This window comes from Lemur catta, chromosome 2 (genome assembly GCF_020740605.2).
Source record: "Lemur catta isolate mLemCat1 chromosome 2, mLemCat1.pri, whole genome shotgun sequence".
Lineage (NCBI taxonomy): Eukaryota > Metazoa > Chordata > Mammalia > Primates > Lemuridae > Lemur > Lemur catta.
The window spans coordinates 108,000,297-108,015,406 of NC_059129.1; the positions used below are offsets into that span (position 1 = coordinate 108,000,297).

Consider the following 15,110-nt stretch of genomic DNA (forward strand, 5'->3'; position numbering starts at 1 on the left):
ATCTTTCCTCAAGCCACTGAGAAGAGCCCTCACCAATTCCTCGAATTATTCTGGGAATGAAAGCCGGGCCCATGCTGTGCAAAGACGGAGCGGTAGTCCGGAGTACTCTTTCCCTGCCCGGGAGTGCAGAGTCAGGGCCGCCCGGCCAGGTGCCTCATTTCTGTCTGCTGAGAGTAGGTGTGAGACAGTTGGAGCGGCTTTCTCCCCCGCCGAGGAGAGTGAAGCTTTCTCGATCTTTCTTTCTGGGAGCTTTGGGTGTGAAAACTGTCCTCCGCCCAGCGCCAAATGAGAGACAGGGCGGAAGGGGGCGAAGGGGAGCGGGGCGTGAGCAGGTGAGCCGGTGAGGCCGGGGGGGCGCCTGCCCGGCCCGCAGCCCGGTGGGAAACGCAGGCGCGTCTCGGCCCCCTCTGGCCGGCCGGTCTGAGCTGTCCCTGTGCACGGCGTCGCCTCTCCGCTACGCCCGACGACTCCCGGGCCGGTGACCCCCTCCCCCGCCCCTGCGGCCGCGGGTCCCGGCCCCGCCCCGCCCCGCCCCGGCCTCGGGCTCGGGCTCGGGCTCCGCCGAGGAGCTGGGCGCGCCGAGGGTGCCGAGGTCTCGGCGGCCGGGAGGATGGCCAAGGTCCCGGAGCTGGAAGACACCTTCCTGAAGGCGCAGCCCTCGCCCCGACTGCCCCCTGACATCCGGGAAGACTGTTGCGTGCCGCTCCCGGGCAAGGGCTTGCTCGTCTACCCCGAGGACAGAGCGTACCCGGCGGCCGAGGCGCAGCCCAGGGGCGCGCAGGGCGGCGCGGGGCGAGGGGGAGCCCCGGAGCTGCGGGGGGGAGTGAAATCGGGTGAGTGTCTGCCCCTCCCGAGATGTGGCTGGGACGACGGTGTCGTCTGAGAAGGGTGGCCAATAATAAAAATAAACACACCTCAAACGTACATACAGGGTATGTAGAGTGTTCTCTCCAAAGCGTATTTCCTCAGGAAAATGTCAGCTGGAGATTAACTCCAAGGGGTTTTGCGCTGCTCTCCTCGTCCCCACCCGCTGGTAGGCTACACCTTTGAAGCTAAGGTGCACTAAGAGGCTACTCAGGTGATTTTCATATTCTGTGTTTCTTTATCTTCCCTCCAACTGGCAATCAGAAATGCATTTGCATGATGGTAACTTTTCCTCTGAAGAAGAGGATGCGGACAATCACGACAGCAAAGCCAAAGCGGCCGATCAACCCCTGTCTCAGAAGAAAACCATCACGCAGATTATGAAGGATAAAAAGAAGCAGACACAGCTCACGCTGCAGTGGTAAGGCTTGCCCACAGGGGTACACTGAACTATGTGAAGTTCCCAAAGCTAGTGTCTTCAGGATCTTTGCTTTTCACAGCTTGCTTCTCCCTCAGACTTTTTGGTGAAGTTTGAAATCCTGATTAGAATTTAATCCAGATTTTTTTTCACTGAATGTTTAGTAAAGAGGCATATTCTAGTACCGATGAAAAATGATCTGCAATACAAATAAAACAACATTGCTTTGTTCATTATTGACTAAAACCGTAATTTCTTCAAATGTAAGCAATAATGAATGTTTTCATGACTTACTTGCTTAACATGCAATCACTTCGATCCTTGTATGTTTGTTATTTAGTAGTTTTTTTGCATTTATGAAGCATGATTCTTAAAAACAACTTGAAAAGAGGAAGGGTATTAACACTGGCTTTATCCATAAGAGGGCAAGTTAAAAATAATGTATTTGCCATAAGATAAAATGCATTTGAAATAGAAGACATAGAAAAATCAGTTAAGATGTCGTTATTAACTTACAAATGTTCAACTATTTTTACAGCACCTGTCATATGTGATTTATTTTAATGAAATATCACAAATTGGATTTTGTGAAAAACCTTTTAAAAGGGAGAGTATGTCAGTAGGATTTCAACATAGAACATGGTATAATATTTATTTCAAAGAAAGAGGGAGCTAAAGTAAAAACATAATATTAAACTTCCCTACGTAATAAGAAGAAATAGGCATGTAAATGTGTTTCCAAATTCTAAGTAATAAACAAATTACTATAAAGAGCTACTTGTTTAATGATTAATTACATAACCTATTTATATGCAAAGTATAATCTAAACCTTAGAAAAATACAATGAAAAAATAGGCTCTAAACTTAGTAAATTTTATTTTTATTTATTTAAACATTAAATCACAATTTGCATATAGTATTTTTTGTGATTGTATGCTTGAACCCTTTCAGATATTTGAAATATAAACTAAATATTCCTCTAAAGTTATAGTTTAACTATCGAAGTTAATGTCATGATTACTGGTTAAGAATACACTAGAGTAGTAAATAATTGAGTTAACTATCTAGAATATTTAGGATACAACTATTTTCATAAGGATAATTGGGGCAAAAGTGTTTTGACTTCAGATATGTTATTGAGGTGTTTTGAGTGATCACTCTCATTTTTTCCAAATTGAGTCAGTGGAAACAACCCTGGGTTTTTATTTTATAAATCTGTACACATTAAGATTAAAGAAAAAAATCATACCCCAAATTAACATTGTAGTTATGTCTAGGATTAGTCTATATTTTGAAGACAAAGACAATGCCTACAACAACATCAAAATAGCCAGATGAAAGTGGACATTATATGCATGTAATTAAAATATAATTTTAAATAGATAAATGTTTCTTGTAACAATTTTCATATTTTTCAAACTATAAAGCACTGTCATTTTTGTTTGAATTTTCCACACTCTCTTCCAAATAATGAGTGTTATACATTTAAAAAACTGAGTTATTTGTATTTTCCTTTAAGATTATAGATTATTTTGGGAGTGCTAACAACTAGAACTGAAAATCAAAGTGAAAAAGCTGACTGATTATTTCCAATTTTCACTGTCAACTAGATGTTTGATTTTATGCATGTGAATTGGTTTTATGTTTTAAAACACTAGCTCTTACTGGGGTTTGGTCTTTGTTTTTTCTTTATAGAAATACTTTACCTGCTCAGGGAATACCTCCTTTAGCCTTTATCTCGTGCATGTTGGAAATATGTTAAATCATAAGTCTTGAAGGATTTCACCCAATTTCAATCTGAATGTATACCCTATATTGCATTATTCCTACATTAGAATTATGATCTTACCATACGTAAAATTGGTATAAGTAAATTTTAGCCAAAATTACCTACTGAATTGTTGGAAAAACTGAGAGTAGAATATAGAAGTTCTGATTTCTAGACTGCTGTTCATATAGTCATAACACAAATATATATATTGATTTATATAAATTATACTTAATTACAAACTAAATAGAATTACTCTAAATTTTTACAGTTTATGTAATTATTTTTATAATATAGAGTTGAAGTTTTATATGTTATATTTGGAGCCATCTATAGAGATGGAAACGTTATGTTTCAAATGTACAGGATGTTTCAGATAATTACAGTACTGACCACAGTAAAACGTGTAGGAATCAAAATAGATGAGTATCATTTAGAGTTACATAAAATGAGCTTATCATTATATATTTTGCAAATAAAAGCATCACCATCCTTCCCTAACTATTAAGGGTTCAGAACTAATTTGTGAATGAAAGTGAGAGAATGTAAGCATTTGCTAGCCTGAAGCCTGGCAACCCTTAGTTGTTCAGGATGTTCTTTTAAAAACCCATCATCATCAGTTTCACCGTTCATATTTATATATCACAGAGCATACCATGATGAACAGTGAGGTTTGTATAGAAATAAAACCCAATATTTGGCCGGGTGCAGTGGCTCACGCCTGTAATTCTAACACTCTGGGAGGCCGAGACAGGAGGATCGCTCGAGGTCAGGTGTTCAAGACCAGCTTGAACAAGAGGGAGACCCCGTCTTTCTACTAAAAATAGAAAGAAGTGATATGGACAGCTAAAAATATATATATATGGAAAAAAATTAGCCAGGCATGGTGGCACATGCCTGTAGTGCCAGCTACTCAGGAGGCTGAGGCAGAAGGATTGCTTAAGCCCAGGAGTTTGAGGTTGCTGTGAGCTTGATGCCATGGCACTCTAGCCCAGGCAACAGAGTGAGACTCTGTCTCAAACAAACAAACAAACAAAAAAAAACCCCAAAACCTAATATTTGTGATGTGGACCAGGCAGGCATGGCAGGAATGTACGAGCAGATGTTCATTGGTATTCTTGCTCTTCTAACATTAACCTCGGTGATCTGATGTTTTAAAGACATTCAGAAAAAAGGAATTGTATTCATGTCTACTCATTAACTTATTTGCATACAATCTATATTCAAAATGGGCATTAAGTTAATGAGGAAGGGGAAAGAAAAGGAGAGGTAAAGAAAAGGTTTGACCTAATTTTTGGCCTTTTTTCTTAGGCTTGAAGAAAATTACATTGTATGTGAAGGAGTTTGCTTACCACGGTGCATCCTTTATGCACACTATTTAGATTTCTGCAGGAAAGAGAAATTGGAGCCAGCCTGTGCGGCCACCTTTGGAAAGGTAAATGGCACATATTGACTGTATTGACTTACAACTAAAGTCATGTCAGGCAGACACTATGAAAACAAAATCATCTGAGCAAGTTCTGTTAGAGAATATGAAGACATTTGCTTTGCAGAAATAAATGAAATCTCTTAAGGATTATGTTTGGGACTAGTGTATGTTTATACCTTGATTTTTAATATTAGAACCTTGGTTATCAGAAGATCTAATGTGAACTTAAAGCAAGCTCGATTTAGCACTTCCCTTTAAAGAAGGAATATGTTAAAATCATAAAAGTTTTAAAGAGTATGATATGGTGTGTAGAAAAGCAAAATTAAACAGAGGTGGCAAGTCTCTTGTTAAGGCTATTAGCGGTTATCCTCATTATTTAGGTAGTCCAAGTATATGAGTTTTTAATAGGTTTTATTCTATTACCTAAGCAGTTATTCTAATTCTCCATTTCACTCTGAGGATGTTTACATCCCAAACTCCATATTTTATGATGGGATTGGTTAAATTTCTTTCATTGAAAAGCACTTCTTTCTACCCAATCTATATGGTTAGGATAGGAATCTATAGATCTGACATTACTATAGTTAAATATATTGACATCCTTATGAGAATCAGGAAACAATATCAATTTTTTGAAAAGCCTTATTCTTTGAGATTCTTGTCATGCTCTGCTGTCTAAGAACTTAGAATATCCCAAAAAAACTGTAGGAAAGTTGGATCTCAAAAATATTGTACCTCATATAAACTGAAATCCGAATTCTAACCTGTAGAGGGACTCATTGCCCAGAAAATAATGAATACTATGGTCCAGCTCCCCAATTTTTTAAAAAAATTATTTATTTGTTTTGAAGACCTGTCTGTTTATGGAGGCAGTGCGATATGGCACATGGTAATCAAGTGATTTAGATTCTGGCCTAAACTGAGTAATTTGTTGTGAGACCTTCTGAAAAGCACTTAATCTCTTCAAAACTCAGTTCACTCATTCCATAAAATGAGGAGGTTGGACAAGACAACGTTAGGTGTCCATGTTAACATTACCACTTTGTGAGTCTACTTTATGACAATAATTCTTAACTTTGGGGGTCATGAAGCACCTTGAATATCCAATAAAAACTGTAGACCCAGTCCCCAAGAAATTAACGCATACGTAAAATTTACCATCTAGCTCTCTGAAGTTCATGTGTGACTCTCCTGAGATCCAGGTTAAAACTCCTGTTTTATGCAGAAGACATTTTTGATCTCTAATCAGATCCTAATTTTAGCAAATTTAGAGAAAGGAACATACAAAAAATTTTTTTGTAATACTATCATGGAGATCCAGTAAGGCAGAGGAAGTTTCATGTGTTCTTTCAGGGTTGAGGATAGATATTTAATTGTTGGTAAGTGTCTTTATGGAGTCATGAAAAACCCCAAATATTCCCACTTGTTATCTAAAGTAATAACTGCTTTGGTAGTAACAACAAGCAAAAGCAGATATTGATCTGCCTTGGAAATTGACACAAAGGCAGTAGAATACTCCAGTCAAAAAGTATTTTCCTGCCTCTGTTGATGTATTTCTCATCAATATGTGTAAAACATTACTTTGTACAGGCCAGTATTCATTCACAGTTCACTCAGAGTTCATTTACTATCTCCAAGTAATTGGCTATGAGGGGCTTGCATTAGAACCACACGCTTCCTATTAAATAAAGACTAAAGTTACTGTCTTTCTTTTTAGACAATTCGCCAGAAATTTCCCCTCCTAACTACACGGCGGCTTGGAACAAGAGGCCATTCAAAGTAAGATACATCAATGAACGTATATCAGATTTTGCCCTTGTACATGAGGATTGACACAAATGAAAAATAAGTATTGTCTTTGGCAGTGAATAGAAACACCTATTCTCTTCTTGATGAAGCAGAATTTTACCAGTTGTGAGAACCAAAAAGAACAATTTTAGAGTAATGTCTAAAAAGCAAAATTTACACAGAGAAATCATAATATATTCTTTCAGATGAAATAATCTTAAAGCCATTACTGGAGGCACCGGAGTTGTGAAGGAGAAATGTATGAGACTGGCTGTAGGGACCAGGCAGAGCCTACAACACTCCTGAAGAACGAGGCCAAAGTCAGGGAGGGAAGAGCTGCGAGTGGGAAGGAAGTGCCCTAGCTGGCTTCCGGTTCTTCCTCCAGTTTTCTCTCCCAGACAATAATTTCTTAATATCCTCTCTCTTCTCTTTACAATAAATGACATGCCCAAATGGCCTCTTTGATTATCTCTTCATATAAACATAAAGATAAAATAAGCTGTTGAATATTCCCGTTATTGGTGTCTTTAGCTTTTCTTTTCTCTTGTGGCAATCTCTGGAGAACCCTCAGTGACAGGTTCTCATTCATCAGTTATTTCCTCTGTCCACTGTGCTTTCAGTTTCTCCTTTCCTTCTGCCTACAAGCATATCCAGATCTCTTTTACACTAAGAAAAAAAACCACATCAAACCTGCTGTATGATGCCTTCATGGTTGCTCTATTATTTTTCTTGTCTTTGCTATTTGTTGAAAAACTAGCTACCTGCTTACTTCCCCTACCACTGATCACGTTCCTCTGACCTAGTCCATTTCTTTACCTGGGCAAAACAAAAACAAAAACAAAAACACCAATGGCTCCTTTTTACTGTTTCTCATCTTTCTTGGCTCCTGTCTAGCATTTGAACCTGCTGATAACACCCTCTTAAAATAAATACAGCAAATTCCCCTATGACTTCTCCGTCATGGCACTGCCCGGGTCCTCTGCCCTGGTCTACCACTCCTTTTCTGGCTTGTCCACTGTCTCCTTCTGCCCCGACATCTAGTCTAGCACTGACCAATGGAAATATAATGCAGCCACATATTTAAGTCAAAAATTTCTAGTAGCCACATTAAAAAAGTAAAAAGGAACAAGTAAAATTAATTTTAATGTTTTATTTAACCCAATTTATCTAAAACATTATCATTTTACCATGTAATCAGTATAAAAATTAATAATGAGATATTTTACATTCTTTTTTCACATTAAGCTTTTTATTTGTTTTTGTTTTTGTTTTGAGACAGAGTCTCACTCTGTTGCCCTGGGTGGAGTGCAGTGACATCATCCTAGCTCACTGCAATCTCAAACTCCTGGGCTCAAGAGATCCTCCTACCTCAGCCTCCTGAGTAGCTGGGACTACAGGCATGTGCCACCACACTCAGCTAATTTTTCTATTTTTAGTAGAGACGTGTCTCACTCTTCCTCAGGCTGGTCTCAAACTCCTGAGCTCAAGCGATCCTCCTGCCTCAGCCTCCCAGATTGCTAGGATTACAGGCATGAGCCACCATGCTTGGCCCATACTAAATTTTTGAAATCCAGTATGTATTTACACTTACGTCTTAATTCAGACTAGCCACATTTCACGTGCTCATGTTCGGCTAGTGGCTACCCTATTGGCTAGCTCAGCTTTGGTCACTTGCCAAAAAATAGGTCCTACTTTTTGAATCCTCTTGAGTTTGTCTCTCCTCATGCCTACTTTTATAACCTGGCCTTGACTCTGTCTTTCTAGTCCATGCAATACAAGTTTTCCAAACTGACCTTTTAAAGTTTAGATTACATCACATCTCTCCCATGTTTAGAAACTCTCACTGGCTCATAATTCTAACTACTAAAGACAAACTTTTCTCACCTTGGCATGCAAGGTTCATTTTGATTTAGTCCCAACCTATTTTACTATCTTACCATCTACTTCTCATGCTTCATCATGTGGCCTATGCTCTCAGCAAGTTCTTACCTCAGTACCCTTTGCTTCACCCCCATCTGTCAGCCTTTTGTTTATGTTGCCTTCCCTGCCATATGTTGAAATTTTACCCATTTAAAAGAATGTCTCATGAACAACTTCTTCCTTTTCTTAACCTGTTGATTAATTGTAGGCTCTTTCTCTGCACCCTGATAGCAGTTTGTTGGTGTCTATCTTAATAGGAATTAATTTATCTCCTTCCCTAAACAGATAGTAAATATTTTGAGGATAGAAAATTTACCTCATTCACTTTTATATCCTTTCTGTTGTCTAATATGTAATAGCTTATCAATTAATACTTGTTTAATTGATTTCTATTAATGCTAGCAGTATCGTGGCCTGGGAAGGAGGAATAAAATGTCAAATTGAAACAGATAAAGTTAGTACTTTTCTTCTAATGAAATAAGCTTTATTTCAAAGTTGACTCATTTTAACTGACTGGCTTCTACTGAATTTGATTCCTACTGAATTGTGTAGGTGGAGGAAAGATCAGATAGTGTTTAAAGTAAATAGATAGGGGGGAAAGAGGCAAAGCAATGCAGAAAAATCCTCTTGACAGGGTCTACAAGAGAGTGGGCTGGTAAGCTGCAGAGAAAGTCAATTAATCCTAGAAGGAGCCTTCAGGATTAGAGATGAATCATTAACTCTGTCCATTGTGACAAAGTGAGGCTCTAGTACTTAGGTTGATATAACAACATGTGGTGACTTCTGGCAATTTATTTGAATCTAAGAGCCAGAGATGTGCCCAAGGGCAAAGTGTTGAAAATTTGAATTTTTTTCCACCTTGCTGATATGGCATTTGCTTTTTATGACATGATTATTAAAATATTTGGTATTTTTATATCATGGGGAACAATTAATTTTCCATATTTAAACTTAGAATGTTGAAAGATATAGCAAGATGTAAAGTTTGTGCATCTTATAAATGATAAAGTTTTGATGTAATTATTCTTAACCTTATTTTTAACCCTATTCTTAACCAGTTTTCCTGCCTTTATTTCCAAGAAATATCCTTGGGTTTTATTTTGGAAGATAGTATATCAAAAGGCCGTGTGTCCAATGGTTAGGCACATAGGGTTTAGAGTTGGACAAATCTAAGCATGAATCCCATACTTCCATATATAGGTGTGTGACACTTGATGGATTATTTAGCTTTTCATCATTAAAGTGGGTGTACAATATCTCATAGGATTGTTGTGAGAGTTAAATGAGATTAAGTGTAGGAATGAATGGAGGAGCAAATATGCTTTCAAATTCACTGGCCTTAATAACATGAAATTTATGGCTCAATGAATCAAAAAAAATCAGCAATACAATTAAAAGTTATTGTTTATTGAGTACTACATATACACAGACACATACACTCATTATCTCTAATCCTTGCAATAATGATAGAAGATAAAAATTACTGTTTTGCAAATGAGGAAATTACAATTCAAAGGTGATTGACTTGCCCAAGATCACACAGGTACTACATGATAACAATGCTGACATTTAATTCAAGGTTTATAAGGCATTGTATTTAGAAATATTTATGTTTTACATAAAAGCAAATTTGCAGCACAAATGCAACTTTACTCTCTGCCTTTTAATTTTTGTCCTAAACATTTCTCTGTTAGTATATTATCTTCACAGCCATTATTTATAATGGCTGTTTAATATTTCATAAATTTATACTTTATGAAACATTTTTATGTCTATAGAGATATGAACAATTGAATGAGACACAGAAATATAAATGAAGTAAGTATATCTTGGAGAATTAGGAAATCCTAACTTCTCCCAATCTTACTAGTAGTTTTGCAAAACTTATTTTATATTTTATTGTCATTGTGCTGTTTAATAAAGTACTTTAAACAAACTGTTACTAAATATTTATTTACTGTTACTGAAGATTTATTGAATTATTTAAAAATATCAATAAATTTGTTATTAATTTATTTTCACTTCCTTGGATTGTATATTAAAATATAATAATATTATGTAACTGTTCTGATGATGATTACTTTAAAAAACAAGTACTCAACTTTTGCCAAATTCTCATAGGCTTGCTAGAGTATGTCCACTCATTTCATTTGGGACTATCAGACATAATTTGTTATAGATGATAGACTTGAAATGTTCCTTTCTGTCTTGTGGGAATAAGATAGTACCACTGTTTCTAAAATTGTTCTTAGATGTCTTTGGGGTTCATGGAAATGTCTCTCTCCAAATTTTACTGGTCCACGCATGAGAGCCAAAGTTTGGAAAATGCTGATCTATGTGACAAAGAGATGGTTAGTAGGGTCTAAAAATTATGAGTAAAACCAGCATCTATTTTCAAGTTTTGTTTTTCTACATTCTAAAATAACTGAATCTTATTCCAGCAATCAGTCCTCACAACTCTCAGCTGTGTGCAGGTGCTATTTCTTTCCTTCATTAAAAACTGAAAGATAAAAAAAGTTTAACTACATAAAACTAACCCCAAATTTATCTGATCATCTATCTAAAAGGAAGAGATAAAATATTTAAAACAGATACATTAAAACAAAAACATCTCAATGGATAGAATCACTGTGTAGGCCCAGATATCATTCATCGTCAAAGTTAGAAACAATTAAAAATGCAATAATTTGTTTCAAGAGGCAAATCTGATGTTCCACACAGGAACTGTTAGCAATGGTTATGGAAAAAAATCTCTAAAGATTAATACATGGGGTCAGAAAGCCTCACTCTAGAGCAACTAATATGGGGACAGAGCCAGTCAATTTGCAGGTGGCATTAGCAGCTCAGCTCTTCATTCATGCCTTCACTCTGACCATCCCCTCCCTGCCAAAAAAACCCATAACCCCAGTGGGAGATTCTGCACATTCTCAACACCAAGATAAAAATTGACTTCATTTCATGCTGCTGCTTTTTTTTCTCTTTGACTTACCACCAATGTCAAAAGTATACAACTGGTTTTATGTTCTGGAATATTTTTGTTTATCTTTTTCTTATATTAAATGTGTTTACTTTTATACCAAGATCAGTAACACAGACAGTGTATTTCAATTAAAGGGGAGCCTGGAGCAAAAATGTGTCACAGGGAGGGGTAGAAGCAGAGTGTATCATTATCTCGCAGGCACTGTTATATTTTTAAATTTAGCTTTTGAATAAATAAAGATAGAATGAAATTCTATAAGTACAATAGAATAAGGAAGAGTACTTCTGGCATATTTTGTGGTTATAAATCTATTACATTGAGAATAATTAATCCATATTTATATTGATGTACAAAGCATATGAGATACAAAGAATTGTGAGATAGGATACCTACTGTCAAAGAACTTTTACTATTAATATTAATTATTTTATAAGCATTCTACTGAGGTCTCAGTGCTGACTAGGCCTTAGGACGACACAACAATAAGCAAAAAGAGCCTGTGTCCTACCCTTGCTCGGAATAGCTCAGCCATGTAAGGGGGAACATAGTTGAGCCCACAAATAGATTCCATGCACATGGTAGACTGTTTGATTTGAAGTTACATTTTAATTTATTGTAGACTTTGATCAACCAAATCTTGGTTTTCAGACATGACGGACAAAACCTATTATCTTATTTATTAGTAGTGATTTAGTGGGTTAATAAAACTGATATGGCAGCTGCTCTTATCATAGCAAGTTATTGCAAGTCCCTGAACAGCTTAATCCCATCATTTCCTTATCAGTTATCATTTGTGTAGTGTAAACTAACATCAGGGCTACTAGCTCAATGGGAACATATGTTTCAGGAATTCTATATAAGGACTGAAATGGAAAAGAAGAAATATACGTGCAGGTATAAATTTATCAGCAAATGAAGAAAAAAATTATACATAAATTAAATACTTGAGTAGTATGAAAGAACAGCAATAATTTCATTTGTCCTATTAAAAATCTCTTATATTTTATAACATGTTCACTTAAAAATGTAGCCACAAACATTAGTTAATAATTCTTCTTTATTCATGAATTGTAAACTAGATCTGTCTTTGATATAAGGCTAGGGACAGTTGATTATAATGGATGAACACAATTCTGTTAGATAATCATAAAGGCTACTTATGTTTTCTTGGACAAATTAGCTAATCATCCCCAGGATTTTTGAGCATTTATCATACATTTTCTTTAACAAAAATGAATAATAGTCATAAACAGAGAAAGAACTGTGAAATGTTTTCATTCAGAGTAACCTATATGGTAAGCATCAGGCAGTGGTATATAAGTTAAAATAACTAGTTATTCCACAGTGAGACAAATCTAACTTTTTACTTAATATGCATTAGCATATATTCTTGTTATGTTAGAATATTCATGATAAATATTCTCTAGCAAGATTTATTTGGGGTAAGTGTATTAGCAACAACATAATGGTATAAAATGTTGCAAGTGAGATGAAACCTCCATGTATACTTTTCATGAACTCACTCTCCCCAGTTTTATGAGGTTTATCTTTAGCTGTTAGGAAGACAGAGAGCTGCTCCTTTATTATCTCTTCTCCTCTCTTCTCAAAGACACTAAATCATCACTCAGATGACAACATCCACCCAGTTAGACTAAAAGAAAAATTAAAGGGGAAAGATTATTTTATTGGCTTGAAAAGAAACTGTATATGAAATGTGCTAAAGCATTACAATGGTCATTGCTAAATATGGAGATTTGTGTTGCCAGCAACAGCCATTCTGCCTAAATACAGTGGTTTTAAGCCCTTCATATATATTGGTTAGGTATACAACTTTTGTTCAACCTCAGTATTTTACTGATGACCTAGAAATGCAGTGTCAGGTAGTGGTTATTAAAAACTCTTGGCTTTAAGAAAATTTATGTTTAATCTGTTTCTAAATTCCTGAAAGAACACATTGATTCGTCAGATAAATGTTTGAGGATTTTTCTTTACAGTAATCTCTAATGGGGATTACAATGAAGGGAAAAATAAAGTTCTCTTCCTCTAAATATTAGAGTTTAATAGGGAAGGTAATCCACGTACACACATACCAATGATACAGGGACAAAGCTACATGCAACAAATGACCAAGAGAGTTCAGGGCAGTTCAGGAGTTTTGCCTGAGAGACAAGGCAAAGCCTTCACGCGTTAAAGCTATGCCTTGCGGCATGAGTAAGAAATGAGAGTTCAGGTGTCCAGCAGGTGGGAGTGGGGAGGAGGGGACAGGTAAATTTACACCTGATGGGTGCGAGGCACACTATCTGGGGGAGGGACACACTTGTAGCTCTGACTTGGGTTGTGCAAAGGCAATATATGTAACCTAAACATTTGTACTCCCGTAATTTTCTGAAATTAAATAAATAAATAAATAATTAAAGAAATAAATAAAGTTGGGGGGGGCGGGGAAAGAAATGAGGACATGATGGAAGAAGGGTATTCCCAATGGAGAGCTCAACAAAACAAAAGCACCAGGGTAAAAAGCACAAGATATCTATAGAGTATAGAGTCCTGATAGTAATAGATGAGTTTATTCAGTACTTGTGTAGGGTTAAAGGAGTTAGTAGACTTCCTTACATCATGTTGGATAAGAGATTTTTTAACCTTATCAAATTTTAAATTGTGCAGATATGTTTAAGTAGATGATACCACATGCATGCCTTTGACAAGTTCTTTTTATAGTTTTCTTTATGACACATTGTTAACTTTTTTGATGTTATTTATTCATTTATTCAACAAATGTTTATTAATTTCCTATTATAAAGGCACTTATATTCTAGAAGGAGTCTTTGTTTATATATGGAATGTCAAATAGGAGACATTTACATCAGTGGTGTAGGTTTCAATGATTCGCGTTAGTTATTCATGCTTACTAGTTACTCCTGCCAAACTGGAATAGAGAGTGTGTGTGCATAAATGCAAACATATTCGAACTATATTTCACTTAAGACTTTCTAATTACAGGTAAAATTAAAGTGTGAAATTAAACATATCTTTTGCATCTTGAACATGGAGGCAATATGGTCTGTTGAGATAGAGTGTTCTTCTGAGCCATGGATTTGAATTTTGCCTTCAAACCCATAGCTTTTTCCATAACATTTTCAAATAAATCCCATAATTTTTGAACCTCTGTTCTGAAATGGGGATAATACTCTACTTGCAGAGTTCTATGGAAATTTGAGATCATGTATACATGTAATAGATGTATTACATGTAATAGGTGCTTAATAAATCGTAACTATGTATATTATGACCTGCTATCACCTGTTTCAATTGTAGCACATATTAAGTTGGGTATTACAATTCTTTCTTTGCATTCTTTTCTCCCCTACAAAACTGTCAATCCCTCCAGAGACCCTACTCTACCTCTCTTTGAATCCTCAGTACTTAGCACACAGTAAGCACCAGATACATGTTGGAAGAAAAGAAAATGTCCTCTTGTACTGGTTCTCTATCTCCTGGCATGTTTATAAGATTGTATTGATAGAATATGCTTAGCTACATCGACATATCTACATTATGAGGCATTAATATAGAGAAAAAGACTTGCCATTTCTCAGGTGTAGAGCTGAATGAAGCTGACCAAGTCATTTTCCTCAGGTGTCAATTTGTGTCTGGGTTGATAGTGTCATTTATATTTGACCTTTAAATAAAATACATATATTGCTCAAAAAGGACTTTTGGGGGGGTATGTATAGAATCTTGACACTGAATGTAGGTGGAGGCATTAAATACTTCTAATTGTAAAGATATTCTGCCCTAATGATTGGGGACAGGACCAAGGGGACCAAACACAGCAATTTATAAAAACAAGAATCAAATAAATTGTGTGATGGAAATATACTTTCCTTAAAGTCATAAGAAAAAATTATAAATCCATATTAGTATGTATTTCCCCCTAAAAAT

At 36.3% G+C, this 15,110-nt stretch overlaps 1 protein-coding gene across 1 annotated transcript in view; it reads left to right on the top strand.

The window, feature by feature from the left end:
- The first annotated feature begins 554 nt into the window (after positions 1 to 554).
- Positions 555 to 15,110, top strand: part of RFX6 (regulatory factor X6) — a 50,897-nt gene continuing 36,341 nt past the window's right edge. Inside the window, exons 1-4 of the mRNA XM_045542303.1 lie at positions 555 to 833; positions 1,129 to 1,285; positions 4,363 to 4,486; positions 6,198 to 6,259. Coding sequence (XP_045398259.1) covers positions 611 to 833; positions 1,129 to 1,285; positions 4,363 to 4,486; positions 6,198 to 6,259 — 566 coding nt within the window. The 5' untranslated portion in view covers positions 555 to 610. The remainder of the gene's footprint in view (positions 834 to 1,128; positions 1,286 to 4,362; positions 4,487 to 6,197; positions 6,260 to 15,110) is intronic.